Below are 17,074 nucleotides of genomic sequence, written 5' to 3'. Positions count from 1 at the left end.
TTTGTATATAATCATAGATATCCCCATTAGATAACCTTCTTCTCTCTGACAGACTCTGTTTACCCAAAGTACGAAAACCTGTTCACAATTGTATACATTCCTATCCCATTCGCAGATGCAGAACCTGACTTGCAAAGACAGAATCACGGACCGAGTGCTCTTGTGCAATATTACATCGATTCATGATATACTCGTAGTATTCATTATCATGTATATATCTGATGAAACCAATGATCTGTCAAGCTACGTAGTCATCAAGATATGACATATAATTCAGTGCACACTAGACAGCCTGGTCCTTCTTAAACCTCGTCCAATCTATCCTATCTTTCCCCGAACGCGATCCGGTAGGTCGATCAATCTTGATGAGGTGTCTCATCGTGGGTCTACCGTGTGGACAGTTCTGCGGTAAAAGAAAAAGGGGGCTGTCAGTGACCGTATAGATACGTAACTGAATTTCGCTTTTATGAAAACGACTCGACTCACCCAGGGTTGATCGATCGTACCCATATTTCTGAGCAACTGTCGTACAAATTAGCATACAGTGTACATCAATATAATACAGGATGTTAGTACCCACATTGACCATCTGACTTTTGTTCAGACTCTTGCCTATCATCACGCTCTTCCTACAAGCTCGCATGGCGAACATCGATCTCGCCTTGGTACATCTTACCATCTGTCCGTGCGTTCGGGAACTATCACTTAACATGTGGAGGAGTTGTTCGAGATCTGTCATTCATCTCATCAGCAATTACCTCTCATCTATGATCCTCGCTGAAATACGCAGAACCTCCCCTCGGGAAATGGACGGATGTAGATGTACGACTAGTGATATGAATGAATGAATTACAACTCACCCTTGAAATCAAATGTCGTCTCCTTACTAACAGGCATAGCTACCAGGTTGATCCTCTCTCCTTGACCTGGTAGAGCATCTTCATCAACCTTCACGTCGAAGCCATTTTTAGATAGGATATCCAAATTCTCCATAGCGACTATCTCGTCGCCTGCAGTGAGCTGTAGTGGTCTTGGTCTTCCAAGTGAAATGAAAAACAATATATCAGCGTAGTCCACACACTTCTCTTTAGGTTCACCACGGAAAAACTCGAGCTCTGTTAGAACCAACCCAAACTCACTTGATCAAAGCCTGTCCCTTGATCACCGTAGTCCTTTGCAAAGTCTCAAAATTAAACTTCTCATCCGAAGCGTGTTGATCAATAATGAACAAATCATCCGTCCCCTGATCTTGCTCATTCCCAGTAGAAGGCGGATGCTGTAATCTAGCAATGATGAATCCCTTATTGAATTGACCCAATACTTCCATCCTGTTGAAATCATCTTTCGAAATCACCCTCGATAAAGCTTCTTCGGCAAGTTGCATATTCCTATTTGATATTCCCGCCGCATCTGATATTCCACCTTCTTTAATCACACTGAATGCGTCTTTAGCCTTCAATTGATCTTGATGTGTATGTTTATTCGCATATCTTGCCTTGAGCCGTGGCAGGTTGAAGGATAGCTTCATCTCACCCTGTATACCAGTGGAACTGATCTCGTCTCGATAACTACTGGATTTGCGCCTTGCCGATGGCCGATCTTCTTGCACATCAATTGGTATAGGTATTTCTTCAGGTTCAGTCGGTTCTTCTTCCACAGGCGAAGTATCCGGATCATCTTCGAACAGAGGTTCTTCAGGCGGTCGACCTCTCTTCAGATCGACGTCCACCCCATCATCTCCCTCCAACTGCATATCTCCACCATCTGAATTGTTATCATTGTCTTCCAGTAATTTGTCTTCCTCTTCCGGATTTTCAGCCTCCTGCGGCTCATCCTCCTCTACTTCCATTCCACCTTGTTCCGTCTCATCGACCTCTTCATCCGCCCCATCCGACTCCACTTCCTCTCCATCCCCTTCCTCCACCTCCTCGCTATCACCCCTAATCACCCTCCCACTCTGACTGGCATACCCTTCTAGCCTTTTCCTCAGTCCTAATCTAGCTTCCCTCGAACTAGGTCCAGGACCTGCGCAGGACGAACGAGAGGATGACTTCGACTTCCTATCAGGAGACCACGAAGCTTGAGAAGTGTTCAGAGTCTGCTGAAGCACTCTCTTGGGAATGGACGGAGGCGATGAAGGTGCCGTACGACGTTGGGATGATGTTCTTGAGGGTACACGGGAAGGTTGCGATCGAGATGATGGTCGGGAAAGTTCTGTCTCGCCCTCTGATTCTGTATCAATCTGGATGATGGGCGATGACCTCCGTCTTCGACTGGACGGAGCTTGTATGTCCTGTTCTTCTGGCTGAGAATCAACCACCATCGCCTGACGTGGCTCATCACCTTCAGAGGTTTGATCTCGCTCATCCATCACACCATCTCCATCTAGTTCATCGTGTTCAGAATCTTGCTCTTCCGCTTCCTCTGCTGTACCCTCGGACTCCTCCTCCCCGTCAGCTTCAATTATTGCTTTGCCGAACTGCGTCAACTGTGATTGAGTTTGCCGTATAGTCTTGACAGTCTGAGTAGCACCCCCAACAGCAAAGGTAGATCGAGAGGGTTGGAAGTATTCATCGAGAGCGATCTGGTAGAACAGTGAGAAGTCAGCTTGAGTCTGAAATCCACAGAGATCGAAACAGCTCACTTTTAGCGCTTCAATCAGCTTATCTTCGCTATGAACAAATATCGTTCGTTTGTCGGGACTGACATTGATGTCGACGCTTTCTGCAGAAGAAGAGCAAGTATAAGTTTAAAGCCACATTCCATGAAGCAGGTAGCTCACGAGGTGGGATTTGGAAATCCAGTATAGCTAGTGGTACTTGATGCGTGTTGAAGGATTTGTACACTTCGTTGATTGCTTTAGCAACCTGTGCATCATGTCAGCTGTATCTCTACCTTGGAATCATTGGACTCTGACAACGGCGAGAAATTCACAACTCACACTGGTGAGATTACACGGCCTTCCATTTATAAAGTAGAATTGTCTATCTGCACTAGACCTGCCCTGACCCCACTGAGCTGAGGATATCAACCCAACAACTTTAACAGTTTGTGTACTATAACCACTGTCAGCTCTGGTTCATGCGTAAGGCCGCTTGCTACTAGCTCACGTTTCTGAGATCCCCTCCCTCCTAGCCATAACTCGATCGATCTCCACTTCAAGCTCCAGATTGATATCCTGTACACCTTCCAGTGCTTTATGTCCCCATACTGCACCCACAGACGCCCGGAGCGATCCTCTACCGTCCGTCGAAAGTTGGACATTACGTTTGCTAGAGGTCAAATCAGCTAGATGTACCATATCGACAGCCCCAAAAGCTTACCCCGCTTTTCCAGCACCTATGGTCTCTACTCTCAGCCTTACGCCCTGCCTTCCATCTGGTAAGGACACACTAGCCGGCACCAAAGCATAAGCAGTGAGGAGGGTAAGAGCTTTGGTGAGTTCTCGCTTGACTGTACGCTCAAACTCTTTGCGTCGTACAGGGAGGGGAGTGAACAGCCCAGTGAGAGTTATGGTAGTCCCGCGCTGAGCTGCGACTTAGCACAACCATCACGGATTGGCAAGTATCACTTACAGGTCTAGCTATCCTCCCTGAGCAATCGACTACTCTCCCATCTCTACCAAGCTTGATGATAGCTCCCATAGGTGCGGTCTCCTTCGTCGCAGTGACTATCGTGACGTTCTCACATAGCGCACATAGCGCAGACAAGGCTTCACCTCGGAATCCGAATGTCGTGACTTTGTATAGATCGGATAGAGAAGGTAATTTGGACGTGTGATGCTTCAGCCCTGTATAAAGGTCAGCTGGGGAGCCGGACTAGGCAGCACTCAGCTGACGTACCGATAGATTCCCAATCACTCTCAGCTATTCCCGAGCCATTATCTGATATTTCGATACTATCCAACCCATTATCTTTGATTCGAACGTCTGTGAGAGATGAACACGTCGTTAGCTATAAGTCATCGTTCAGAAGAAGGCGAAGAAGAGCTAACCAATCACAGTAGCACCAGCATCAAGACTATTCTCCACGAGCTCTTTGATAGCGCCTTGGAGGTCTAGTACCACCTGTCCAGAGTGGATCCGGTGGACCGAGTCGGTGTCGATAGCTATGTTGAAAGAGAGGGATTCAGTACTTCGCAACCTGTTCCCCTCAAACATCGGGAGACTCACCTCTTATCGATCCACTCATCTCCCTCCTCTATGTTGACTCCGTGACAGTAATGAATATGCTATGAAATATATGTTGATGCATAGCAAAGAAGAGAAAGAAAAGTCAACATTTGAGAGGGGGTATTTGGTTCGCGATTATTCTCGTTGGACAACCTCCACTTTACGTGACCGTGCTTTATACACGCTTTGCTCGATTGTTATTCATCTTCTGCTTACAACTTTTCTTACATGCTCCTACTTTACTAAAGCATACCATTTGATCATCTGGCAAGGCAGAATCACTCGGTGTTGGTGACATCTTGAAGAGCTCAACCTCACTCGACAAAAGAATCCGTATAGTCGACTTACGATATGTCCGATGATCACCTCGATGAAGTTGCCGCTCAGTGTGCTTCCCTTCAGGAGGACGAAATAACCGTACTGGAGGTAAGTTAGCTAGTCGAACCATCAGAGTATGGGTTAAGCTGATTGCATCTTGTCATCTCCAGTCCATATACCCCTCGCTGATCACTGTCCATCCCAACCCCGATGATAGACCAGGACGTCTCCTAACACTCACTCTCCCGATCACTCTGCCCACCTCCCATCAAGTTCAACTGGACACTTCATCAGGACCCTCAGCATCTCTCGGACTATCCCATCTACCCGCTCTTACTCTCAAGATCCTCTTCCCGCCTGCGTACCCCACGATCGAATCTGCCAAAGTCATTTCCCTCAGAGCACCATTGCCCAGTGGCGAGAAATTGGGCAATTGGCTGCCTCGAACCAAGCTTAGACAAGTGCAAGACAAGCTGCAAGAGATGTGGGAGGAGGAGAAAAAGGGATTTGGAGAGGGTGTAGGAGTAATTTGGAAATGGTGGGAATGGGTTGGGAATGGTGATTTCTTGACTGATCTGGGGATGTTCAATGGTCCGGCGTTGGAGTGAGTTCAGTCACCCTACCTACCTATTTCATCACCAAGAGGTGCTAACACATCTGCAGGCTATCTATCCCACCCATGCTCACCCCCTCAACGTTCCATACGATGCTCAAAACCTACAATGCAAGTCAGCTACATTCGGATTTCGAAAAGACCGCCTTTTCATGTTCGATCTGTCTCGAGAACCGGAAGGGTAAATCATGTGTACAGATACCGGGGTGTGGTTGCGTCTTGTAAGTTTACAAGTGTAAGTTTCATGTAAGAACTCATGCTGATACCTTGTGCAGCTGCACGCCATGCCTCAGCTCCTGCTGGTCATTGGCAATCACCGAAGGGTCACTGGAAAACGTCTCATGCCCCAGTGTATCATGTACGAAGCAGCGCGCATTGCGTGATCGAGGGGAGCAGTTGGATAGCGATGTTGATGCGGTCCTGGTGGAGAGTGTCGTAGGGAGGGAGCTAAGGGAGAGATGGGAGGATGTAAAGGAGAAACGTAAAGCCGAGATTGGTAAGTCCTATCCACACTAAAATATGACCTCTGCTAATCCTCCTCTAAGACCCGTTATATACGATATGTCCCAGACCATCATGTCAGGCCGCCGTACCACCACCACCACTGTCCACATTCGTATCATTCGATCCATCGTTCACTTCAAAGGTAATCAGACTATCCGACCTGTCCTCTTCCACTTCATCATCTGGCACCGCATCTTCAAACGATATCCCTACTCCCTCCATACCAACCGAAGACAGATGGCTACGCCATCGGACGTGCCCCAAATGCTCGTACTCGTTCTGTCTATATTGCAACGCAACATGGCATGGACCCCATACACCGTGTGCGTTCCCCCAAACGTCATTTATTGTTTCAGAGTATCTGGGCTATCCGGAGGGGAGTGAGGGGAGGAGGAGGATGGAAGTCAAGAGGGGGAAAGCGAATTTGGAGAGGATGGTTAGGCAGTATCTCGAGGATGAGGCGAATAAGAGTTGGATGGAAAGTAAAACTAGTCCTTGTTCTGGATGCGGAGTGAGGGTGGAGAAGAGGTATGTTGTTTCTTCCATGAACCTCAACATTATCGAAAGATCCGCGACCAGATTAGGCACTGTGCTGATGTTGTTGTTAATTTGCGATTCAGTCACGGCTGCAACCACATGACATGCGGTAGATGTAATGCCCATTTCTGCTATCGCTGCGGTGCATCTATCAACCCTAAAGACCCATACAAGCACTACAATACTCCCGGACGATCATGTTTCCAGAAACTGTTTGATCAGGAGGAGATCGAGAGGTTCGAGAGGGAGGCGAATGGGGGTGGAGTGGTTGTGGGAGGTGGTGGGGACGATGATTGGAGAGAGTTTAGGGGGATATGGGAGTGGTGATGTATGTACACCTATATGCATTGTAACGTGATGACGATTCCCTTAGGTTATACAACTACTGACATGATAAAAATATGACATAATACGACTTCACATGGTATGGTACACTACGATCCGAGAAACCCACAAGTATTACGCTAGGAGATTACAACTTTTTCGCATCTTTCCTCTTCTTCCTCTTCTCTCTGGCGATCCTCTTCCTACAATTCTCACAGATATCTCGTTCCTTACATCCCTCACCGACAACGCCTTCACAGACATTACAAGTAGGAATCTCTTTACCATATCGAGCGAAGTATGCAGAGTAACATCCCTCGGAGCAGTATATGAATCCGCTATTGAGTACCGGTCCATCGCACCACGAAGAAGTTGATCGAGCGAATACGGATACCTCGGTTCCTTCCTTTGAAAGAGGTCGGAATGATACATCAACAAGTTGGGCGGAGGGACCGTCTCCGTCTTTAGACCGAGCTTTGACTATAACTTGCCCAGTATGAGTATAAATAGAAGCGCTGTATGTCAGGGTCGACTCACCATGACGAGACATCTCTTCTTCGAGTTCTTTCAAACTAGTCTGGTCCATCGTGTTGATATCGACAAGCGTATCTTCCTCATCTTCATCTTCGTCTTCTTCCTCGTCAGCATCTATTTCCAGAGTAACCAGAATGCGTCAGAGTAATAATCATCAGTAGTGCCTAAGGGATCAGCAATTATAAATACCTTGAATCATCGTCACATCATTCAAATGCTCAGCTTCTTCCAAGTCAGGTCCGTCAGTCGAGATGAGGGGACGTTCCAACTCTGTATTATACATCGACAGTATGAAATACAGTATAAGCCATCAAGCGTTATACCGTTATCAGGATCAACCTATCATGAGGAATGAGGATCACCTTTGACCTCAGTAATAGCAGGGGGAGAGACCTGGTCTAGATAGGATAGGATATATCAGCCAAGTTAACGTCAGCTGACAAGTCAGTGTGGAAAATATCACCTGTGGAAGTGGAAGGGAAAGCATTTGTAGAGGGTGGAGTGTGATTCATGGTTGCTCGTACCTATTGTATTGTACAGTACATAACGATCAGCTGCCAGGCGTTCCCTCAATACGACGACGAAGTAACTCACTTTCAGCTATGTAGATTGCTCTCGATTAATGCCATAAGATGGAGAAAGAAGAAGAAGGAAAAGGAAAAAGAAGGGAGACGAGATAGATACTCATAACATGTGATATCCAAATGGTGGTGCATCAACTGCTTGTATTGATATATTGAAGGTCTGTGCGTCCTAAGTTAATCACATCTTCCTTTTCCATCAGATTTACAATTCATACCGTCAGCTCAAGGTCAGTTTCGTAAATATAAATCAGTCAACCGCAAAATGCAATATGTGAAATATACATGGTGAATCTACCGATATAATAATCAGCAGCAAAATAACGTATCGTACCGGAATGATAATGAAAAAAAATGCTAATGCACAAGAAAGATGCCAAAGTAAACCACCAAAAAGCAACCGACTACCGACTCCTAAGCAACCACCTCAGCCTCCCCACCCTCAACTTTCCCCATCTTCTCCCTCTCCTCCTGCAAAGCTTTACTCCTCTGAATAGCCCTCTCCAAATCCTGCCTCTCCCGCTCCTTCCTAATCCTATTGATCTCATCCAAAATCTCACTAGCACCCATCCTCCTCAATTCCCTCGCGCACTCTTCTCCAAATCGCTCAGCCTGTCTATACGATCTGACCAATACAGACTTGGGCTCGTACAGTACATGTTTGCTCCCGTCGGTAGCGGTCACACAGGCTGATAAAGTCAATTTGGCGAATCGTTTCCTAAGTGGTGGAAGAGAGTTTTTGAAGAATGTTGGTGTGGATGGTCGGGTATCGGGTTTGATATCGATAAGTCCAGAGAAATGTAACATTGGTGAATCATCTTTCAGCTGTTCCTCATCCTCCCCCTTAAAAGGATCTTCAACACCCTGTGCTTCCAATCCTTCCAAATCCTCTTCAGCCAATTCTACAATCTCACTCTCCACTCCGACAGGGACCGAACATCCTCCCTCCAATACCCTGAGACATCCTCTCTCAGCTCCGCACGTCCATTCAGTGGGCCAATGACCCAATCCCCTGAGACAATTTCGGGTCCTCATGTCGTCTGATCTGATTTCAACTGCGAGGGCACCTTGTCCGACGGCATGCATCAGGACGGGCGATTCGAGAGTCGCGACCACTCGGTGAGCCATGCCCAGTCGAGAGAGGCCGGACATGGCGAGGATGAGGGCGGAGAAGGGTGAGGAGGGGTTATCGAGCTTGGAGAATCGGGTGTTGAGGTTTCCTCGCTGGAAGTGAGGGAGACGAAAGGTCAGTAAAGCAATTGAAGGGAATGAGATCATCGTCAGAACGTGAACGAGAAGAAGCCGAAGGAGAGAACAAAGGGATACGGTATAAGGATATGTCCGAGTTTTTGTGACTGCAAGAAGGGGAATCGATGAAATGGTAAGTCGAAGCAAGAAAGAACAGTGAACTCACCATATCCTCAAAGACCAACCTCGGATAAGCTCTCTTCAACTGCGCCACCCTCCTAACACTCCCCGTACCTACAACGCTCCCATCAGGCAACTGATCCAACGAAGTATACGGTAATCCCTCCTTGATCACCAAGGCATCTCTCGGATCATGTCTCTTAACCATACATCCAATCTCGCACCCATCCTTCAAAACTGTAGGTACATCCTTGAGCGAGTGAATGAGCATATCGAAATGACCATTGATGAGTCGTGCTTCCAACTCGTCGGTCCAGAGGGATTTGGCAGGTTGGGTAGAGGAGTATGGTGAGAGTAGATGAAGGGGGGTAGTTTGGTTTCGATCTCCGACTGTGGTCATGGATTCTATACTGAATGTGTAGGGTGTAACATTATCCCTCTTCTCCGGTCCACTACCTTCTTCTTCTTCTTGATTCTCTGATTGTTCGGAGGGAGAGGGGGAGTTATGGAGCAAACGAAGATCGTCGGCAACATGTCCAGTCTGAATCAACGCCAAATTCGATTTCCTCGTTCCCAATACGAAGCTATTCGCCTGGGCTTTCATGGCCAGAAGTAAATCTCGATCGGGGACAGGACGTCGATTGACGGCCGTGGAGTTGGTGTGCCATGGACAAGAGGAGGTCATCTCGCAGGTCTCACAGCAGGGTGTATTGGTTTCGGTGGGGATGTGGAAGTGCGCTGGGAGGGGCAGGGGGAGACGAGGTGGGTTTGAAGATGAGGGTGGAATTTTGGATGAGTGGGGAGGGAGTAAACTTTTGTTTACTTGGGGGATGCGTTATGAGGGGGGTCGTAGAGTAGTTGAAGGAGTATGCGATCGGATGATACGATTTTATGTATATCCCCTTTTTCTTTTTTCGTTTTCGATTCGTTTCAAGTAGTTGTGTAGTGAGGAGAAAGTAAAGGATGCTAAGCTTTGGTTGACTACGGGATAATATACCTTTTATATGTAGCTGTGATTTGTTGATTTGATGATGGTCGTTGAGCAGATAGATATGGATGGATTTGGATTGGTTTGTTGAAAAAGTGAAAATGGATATATCCATGAACCCTTGCATGGAAAAATGTCAAAGCGTAGAGTAGAGTATACGCGGATACAGCACCACCCTAACTTACCCGATCATCATACAACTCACATAGAGTGGCGGAACCAATAAAATTCATTTGATTTGCTTACAACCCATACATCCATTCAGATTCATACAAGATTTGCTCATCATCGGCCGAGGGGTATCATACGACTATGTATACATCCTTGGACAAACCTCATCAGTGCAACACAGAGCATACAATGTTGTGCGATCAGCAGCAAGATGCAACAAAAGCGCAACCACTGAGTTGCATGCAATGGATCATTCACCGCAAAACTATGGCCCATATGCAATCACATGTCATAACATGTTAGGTATCGAATTATTTGGGTATATCGAGAAACGTACACCTGAGACCCCATATCGAGTAACAAATGAGATCTCAGGTATATGATCGTATTTGAATTGTCATGGATACGTAGTGCTATATTCTAATCTACCTCTAATCTCTATGAACATAGTCCATCTTCATTCACCCCTTCCCCACCTATTATTGCTTCTTACCACTTCCAATCTTGATCTTTTCGATCTTATTGGGACCACCCATCAAGACCAATCGCTCAGCTTCAAGACCCTCTTGTATCGCTCGTTCGTTCTCCTCTTGCTCAATCTTGGCTCGTTGGTTCGCTTTGGCAGCTGCGAGTCGTTTCTTGTATGCGTGGTACTGTGCAAGTGAACAGGAAATTAGCCAAAAATTCAAGGGGACAATGATATTGCTGTGAACACGGATTGACGGAGCAGAGGGGACATGGACTGTTCTGAAGTGGAAGCGGAAATGGGAACCCACCTTAGAATCGGTACCAAGCGAGAAATCCCACCACCTGAAAGACGTGGAGAAACAATTGGTGAACGCCATATGGTGATAATCGTGGTGATCCGCACCAGCCCAGAACGGGATGATATGTCTAAGAGACCAAGGGAAATCGTATCCTGAATGAGCATCTACAGCTTGCCATAATCTCAAGGTAATCCAGATGTAGACCGTGAGGATGTGCAGATCCTTTCTGAAGAGACAGTAGAGGAATGGGCCGGAGATGGTTCCTTGGGCTAGGATTAGGACTTCGAGGGGGTGGGCGTATTCTGCGGCCTACGATTATTATTCAGATTAGCTAAATTCCATCGATGACTATTTGGACTATGTGTCGCATAATGATTGATAGGTAATGCGAAATCACGTGTGATAAATGATGGATGATATATAGGGAAAACACATACCAATCCAATAGGAGCACTAAACTCATGATGCAACTTATGAATATTCTTATAGAATGGACCGTAGTGTAAACCCCTATGAGCCCAATAATGGAAGGTATCCTCAAATACGAAGAAGAAAGCGATCTGAGCGGCCATCAATCCGATAGAGGAGAAGGGGACCTCGTAAGTTGCCATACCGAAGTAACAGCAGATAGGGTGGAAGAGGTAGATCAAGGGGAGTTCACAGGTGAAATGGGTTATGAGAACGACTTTGGTACATTTCCAAATTTGTTCTTTGGTGATGTGTTTGTCCTGTAACGATTTGTAGAAAATCAGCATTATTCATGCCATAAGATGATCCTCGTCATCGGGACAAGAAGAGAGGAGTATACGTGACAAGTAGTCTTGAGAATGGGACATTACACTTACAGGTTGGATCTTCCATTGATGGAAGTAGGGAATCGCATCGATGATCAACCATGGAATAGCTCTGCCGAAGTAGACGATCTATCATCATATCCATCAATGATCAGCTCAATCTGCTCCGGTGTGTCATACTAGTACAAGTGGATTGGAAAAGGAGAGCATGACCTTAACCCACCTCGTGAAGTAAGAAACTCATCAGACCAGTGGCCAAAACCGGGTTCCCCATCCAGATATAATAACTCGCCCAGGTCCTCTCCAACCAATTGAGCGATTCCAAGTTGACATCGCCATACAGGGTGTTCTGAGCTTGGGTGGAGTTCATGGTTACGAACTGGTCCGCTACGACCGGGGCATATTTCTGGAGGAAATCCATGGCTACTGCTGACATGGTGACGGGCGAATAATCCCTAGCGATGGTGAAAAGAGCAAAAGAAAGAAAGAGAAATAAAGGAAGAAGAGTAAAAGAGTGAGACTCTTCTGTATATGCTTGAGGATGAGGGGATGAACAAGCAAAAGGAATAAAGAACGAGAAGAGAGAAAAGGTATTTAAATGGTTTGGTCGGATTGGATCGGAATGTCAATTCAAAGTGAAATTCAAAAAACCAGAGATCGTATCAGAACATCAGAACAACGACGGCAACAACAACGCGATCATCCCATCCCACCCACCATCTTGTCCATCTAATTTCTGAAAAATAAACGACGGTCTATGCTCAACCATTCAGGGTTCAAACTCGTAGCAGAAATCGAAAGTGGAACGATAAAAATCAAGCACAAACTCACCTTTGTTTATCCTTTGTTGCCACAACCCAACCACGTGTAACACCCATACATACTCCCCAATCAGAATCCATTTGTTACTTCCGCTGGAACAGTGGACAGAAAAGCAAAACACGAACAAGATCAACGCGACTCTGCTCGTAAACATCAGCGAACCATCTATATCACCATAGCATCACGCTTAGCATCCATAGCATTCATCTCTCATACAACATGGAAAACCCACACGAAGCCGAGCAAGCTGTCCTGCTCGAACGAATCATCAAGAATGTGGTGCGTATTGACATTTCTACCATGATATCCTGTCTCACCGGAACTTCTCGCGTGAAATGACATATCACTAATGGCGCATTGTCAACCCTCAGGATAAATGCAACGAAGCCATCATGGAGATGAACCATTGTATAAAAGTGGGTCGATGTTCCGTCTACTTCTACTCGATGAGAAACGATAAAAGTGCATAGTGCTCCTTTTTTGGTGATACTGATGGTATCTTACCATATACCGCCGACTATATCCGAGTCTATCTCCCTCTCAATCAAAGAATGGAGCACAGTGGATTCGATGCTAAATCTCATTCGTATTCTAGGAATTCCTCGACTCATCATCCGACGTGCACATTGCCGCTCAGCTCTTCGCCAATTACTCGAGGAACGTGGCTTATAACCTCAATGCGGTGAAGCAAATGCCTGAACCAGTATAGCTGTGCATCGACTACAAAGAAGTGATAGGAGGTCTAGATCCTCATATAGCACAGGAACGAATATCGAATGTATAGATAATCCAAAGTTGTATACAGATGAGATCACATCATGTTCATGTATCATGTATATTCTACCTTCACTCCGCATTGCGGTAAAAGCGGGGTCCTTTGGCTTTCTTCGTTGCACTTCAAGTAGAGTGGCAGTCTTGTGTCGCTCTTTCCTCGCCCATCTTTTGTCCAGCATTCGCAACTCTTCATCTCTTACAGCTGTATTCACCATACTTTCACCTGATTTTCCCAACATCTATCCTAACCTCCGGTCATCACCAACACCATCGAAGTCACGTGACTTGTCTTAAACCATTCCATCGTTACGTCCGTTCAATCCCTTCCCAGAGCCCTCATCGAAAATCCAAAAGTGGCAAACCCTTTCATCCGCGGACTAACGGATTCGACCATTCCCTTTGGCATTTCCTTATTAAATCCTTCCACATATAGATTTCCCCTTTGACCGAAGTCGTCATCCCACGTGTTTCGCAGATACGGACATTTGTTTCTGGATGATTCCATCGTCGAATTTCCCAGTGATGTATAGTGTGAACCAGTATATTCCCTCGTAATCCAGTCCATTCCATTCTGTCCGTAGACCTATGCCCTACTCCGTTGAACCACATCACTAACTGTACTTAACATCTTTTTCTTTTCTCTTTCTTTCTCTTCTTTTCTCTCTCTAGACATATTCACATTTATTTCAAGTGAAGCAAACAACGAAAAGTTCCTCTTTCTGTAACACACACACATATATACATTAATAGATATTCAAAATGGTTAAAGCAGTTGGTATTGATTTGGTGAGTCTACTTTCCGTCTCAACCCTACCATCTCACTCCTTATGATCAAAGATGTTTTAAGAATTTGCCGCTGACTTGAATTATTGATGATAGGGTACAACCTACTCTTGTGTCGCCGTATGGCAAAACGACCGAGTCGAAATTATTGGTGAGTCCATCTGCTATATCACTCGAGAGAACATGATGCTGATGGTAGACACTTTTATCGATCAGCCAACGACCAAGGTAACCGAACCACCCCATCTTACGTCGCCTTCAACGACTCTGAACGATTGATCGGTGATGCCGCCAAGAACCAGGTCGCCATGAACCCCTACAACACTGTATTCGACGCCAAGCGATTGATCGGTCGAAAGTTCGCTGACGCCGAGGTTCAAGCCGATATGAAGCACTGGCCATTCAAGGTCATTGACAAGGCTGGTAAACCCATTGTACAAGTTGAGTACCGAGGAGAGGAGAAGACCTTCGTAAGTTGATTATCCCTCTGCCACCATCTCCCTTTACATCGTTTTCAGTAAGGTATATATACTGATGACTATTCCCTTACTTCAGTCCCCCGAGGAAATCTCATCCATGATTCTCATCAAGATGAAGGAAACCGCCGAAGCCTACCTCGGAGGTACCGTCTCCAAGGCCGTTGTCACCGTCCCCGCCTACTTCAACGACTCCCAACGACAAGCCACCAAAGATGCCGGTACCATCGCTGGTCTCGACGTCCTCCGAATCATCAACGAACCCACCGCCGCTGCTATCGCTTACGGTCTCGACAAGAAGACCGAGGGTGAGAAGAACGTATTGATCTTCGATCTTGGTGGTGGTACTTTCGATGTCTCCCTCCTCACCATCGAGGAAGGTATCTTCGAAGTCAAGGCTACTGCCGGTGACACCCACTTGGGTGGTGAAGATTTCGATAACCGATTGGTCAACCACTTTGTCCAAGAATTCAAGCGAAAGAACAAGAAGGGTGAGTAATTCTCTCTTTCCAGTAACACTGATTTGATTGAACGTATACTGATCAATGTTTACCTATACTTAGACCTCTCATCCAACGCCAGAGCTCTCCGAAGACTCCGAACCGCCTGTGAGCGAGCCAAGCGAACCCTCTCATCCGCCGCTCAAACCTCCATCGAGATCGACTCCCTCTTCGACGGTATCGACTTCTACACCTCCATCACCCGAGCACGATTCGAAGAGCTCTGTCAAGACCTCTTCCGATCCACCATGGACCCCGTCGAGAAGGTTCTCCGAGACTCCAAGATCGACAAATCCTCAGTCCACGAGATCGTCTTGGTCGGTGGATCCACCCGAATCCCCAAGATCCAAAAGCTTGTATCCGACATGTTCTCAGGCCGAGAGCCCAACAGGTCTATCAACCCCGACGAAGCCGTCGCTTACGGTGCCGCCGTCCAAGCTGCCATCCTTACCGGTGATACCTCCGAGGCCACTCAGGATCTCTTGCTTTTGGACGTTGCCCCCTTGTCCATGGGTATCGAGACCGCTGGTGGTATCATGACTCCATTGATCAAGCGAAACACCACTGTCCCCACCAAGAAGTCCGAGGTCTTCTCTACTTACTCCGATAACCAACCTGGTGTGCTCATCCAAGTGTACGAGGGTGAACGAGCCAAGACAAAGGACTGTAACTTGCTCGGTAAATTCGAATTGGCCGGTATCCCCCCCGCCCCTCGAGGTGTACCTCAAATCGAGGTTTCCTTCGATGTCGACGCTAACGGTATCTTGAATGTCAACGCTTCCGACAAGACCACCGGTAAATCCTCAAAGATCACCATCACCAACGATAAGGGTCGATTGTCCAAGGAGGAGATCGAGCGAATGTTGGCCGAAGCTGAGAAATACGCTAGTGAGGACGCAGAGGTAGCTGCTAGGGTAACCGCAAAGAATAGCTTGGAGGTGAGTTTGTGCTTTCCAGATCGTTTCAAAGACGTTGTCGACGTTGAGAACGAGGTTGCTGGCGACGATGAGCGATGTTTTGGTCACTTTGCCTTGCATTAGGCGAAGTGCCACACTCGCCACTCGCGCGGCGGCGACCTCCGACATCTCCTCTTGACTGGCGTCTTTTAATCATTTTCATCTTTACACCAAATTGATGCTGATATCTCTTCTTCCTTCCAGTCTTACGCTTTCTCTCTCAAGCAGACATTGTCTGAGAACGGAGATAAATTTGAGGCTTCAGACAAGGAGAGTTTGCAAGCCAAGGTTGACGAAGTCATCTCTGCTCTTGGTGAGTTCCCATTAATTTCCATCTCACAACACTTGACCTTTCGCTGACTTGTTGTTCAACTTCGCAGAAACCATGGAATCCGCCTCCAAGGAAGAGATCGAGCAACACCAAAAAGACCTCGAAGCCGTCGCCAACCCTATCATGCAACGATTCTACGGATCCCAAGGTGGTGCTCCAGGAGGTGCCGCCCCAGGTGGTTTCCCAGGAGCTGGTGGACCAGGTGCCGGTGCTTCTCACGAAGAGGGACCTTCCGTTGAGGAGGTTGACTAAGTTACTCGATCACGTTCACGAGTATCTTAGGTCGATGATGGGGAGAGTAGACATAGTTGGAAGAAGTTAAAAATTGAATAATAAAATAGCTAGTCTATGTAGCTTAGCTTAGATTCGTTTCGTCCTCATTCTCATTTACATTCTCATGATTTCATATATTTTCTGATTCAAGTGTATATGCATCGGTTTCGCTTCGACATAGAACAAAGCTGCTTGGGGTGCATTTCGTGGTGAGCTGATCATTGTAGACAAAAAGTCAAGATGTTATAGTGGCATAATTTTCAATTGGTCGTGCGTCACAAGAATGCTGCGTCGTTGTAATCCATTACACGATGAAGGCTGGTGATCTCATATGATGTACTGTACATGATCCGCTCACTCCCTCATTATCTATCCACGCCTCGTATGTTATCCCAGTCTATGGCAGGACTCATAACTAACTCGATTACTCTCCCATAGAAAGCAAAGGACTCAATCCCTGAATAATGCCTCAGAGGCAATTTATACAA

The 17,074-nt window shown here is 46.6% G+C and overlaps 7 protein-coding genes across 7 annotated transcripts; 3 read left to right on the top strand and 4 right to left on the bottom strand.

Annotated features, from left to right (window-relative positions):
* Positions 1-283: 283 nt before the first annotated feature.
* On the bottom strand, positions 284-4,191 carry I302_104365 (uncharacterized protein; the record flags this gene model as incomplete). The annotated part of the gene is made up of 14 exons (XM_019189729.2): positions 284-403; positions 487-522; positions 581-732; positions 861-1,036; positions 1,140-2,584; positions 2,645-2,724; positions 2,783-2,867; positions 2,942-3,056; positions 3,111-3,272; positions 3,324-3,526; positions 3,576-3,790; positions 3,843-3,929; positions 3,995-4,108; positions 4,173-4,191. 14 exons carry the CDS (start codon positions 4,189-4,191, stop codon positions 284-286), a joined length of 3,009 nt encoding a protein of 1,002 aa, XP_019049291.2.
* A 332-nt stretch (positions 4,192-4,523) lies between these two features.
* I302_104364 (uncharacterized protein) lies at positions 4,524-6,471 on the top strand (the record flags this gene model as incomplete). Its single annotated transcript, XM_019189728.1, has 6 exons — positions 4,524-4,598; positions 4,661-5,094; positions 5,154-5,324; positions 5,379-5,599; positions 5,649-6,135; positions 6,228-6,471. 6 exons carry the CDS (start codon positions 4,524-4,526, stop codon positions 6,469-6,471), a joined length of 1,632 nt encoding a protein of 543 aa, XP_019049290.1.
* A 145-nt stretch (positions 6,472-6,616) lies between these two features.
* Positions 6,617-7,514, bottom strand: I302_104363 (uncharacterized protein; the record flags this gene model as incomplete). The annotated part of the gene is made up of 5 exons (XM_019189727.1): positions 6,617-6,948; positions 7,006-7,116; positions 7,192-7,272; positions 7,365-7,400; positions 7,466-7,514. The coding sequence occupies 5 exons, from the start codon at positions 7,512-7,514 to the stop codon at positions 6,617-6,619; spliced, it is 609 nt and encodes a 202-aa protein (XP_019049289.1).
* A 483-nt stretch (positions 7,515-7,997) lies between these two features.
* I302_104362 (porphobilinogen deaminase) lies at positions 7,998-9,636 on the bottom strand (the record flags this gene model as incomplete). Its single annotated transcript, XM_019189726.1, has 2 exons — positions 7,998-8,807; positions 8,998-9,636. 2 exons carry the CDS (start codon positions 9,634-9,636, stop codon positions 7,998-8,000), a joined length of 1,449 nt encoding a protein of 482 aa, XP_019049288.1.
* Positions 9,637-10,589: 953 nt separating this feature from the next.
* I302_104361 (uncharacterized protein) lies at positions 10,590-12,107 on the bottom strand (the record flags this gene model as incomplete). Its single annotated transcript, XM_019189725.1, has 5 exons — positions 10,590-10,763; positions 10,887-11,186; positions 11,315-11,605; positions 11,723-11,800; positions 11,895-12,107. The coding sequence occupies 5 exons, from the start codon at positions 12,105-12,107 to the stop codon at positions 10,590-10,592; spliced, it is 1,056 nt and encodes a 351-aa protein (XP_019049287.1).
* A 605-nt stretch (positions 12,108-12,712) lies between these two features.
* Positions 12,713-13,202, top strand: I302_104360 (uncharacterized protein; the record flags this gene model as incomplete). The annotated part of the gene is made up of 3 exons (XM_019189724.1): positions 12,713-12,772; positions 12,865-12,909; positions 13,089-13,202. The coding sequence occupies 3 exons, from the start codon at positions 12,713-12,715 to the stop codon at positions 13,200-13,202; spliced, it is 219 nt and encodes a 72-aa protein (XP_019049286.1).
* An 824-nt stretch (positions 13,203-14,026) lies between these two features.
* On the top strand, positions 14,027-16,565 carry I302_104359 (heat shock protein HSS1; the record flags this gene model as incomplete). The annotated part of the gene is made up of 7 exons (XM_019189723.1): positions 14,027-14,053; positions 14,147-14,201; positions 14,267-14,520; positions 14,606-15,017; positions 15,090-15,964; positions 16,187-16,295; positions 16,363-16,565. 7 exons carry the CDS (start codon positions 14,027-14,029, stop codon positions 16,563-16,565), a joined length of 1,935 nt encoding a protein of 644 aa, XP_019049285.1.
* Positions 16,566-17,074: the final 509 nt, after the last annotated feature.

This window comes from Kwoniella bestiolae, chromosome 2, assembly GCF_000512585.2.
Source record: "Kwoniella bestiolae CBS 10118 chromosome 2, complete sequence".
Taxonomy (NCBI): domain Eukaryota; kingdom Fungi; phylum Basidiomycota; class Tremellomycetes; order Tremellales; family Cryptococcaceae; genus Kwoniella; species Kwoniella bestiolae.
The sequence above is the reverse complement of the archived record's forward strand: the minus strand, read 5'-3'. Positions and strand labels throughout refer to the sequence as shown.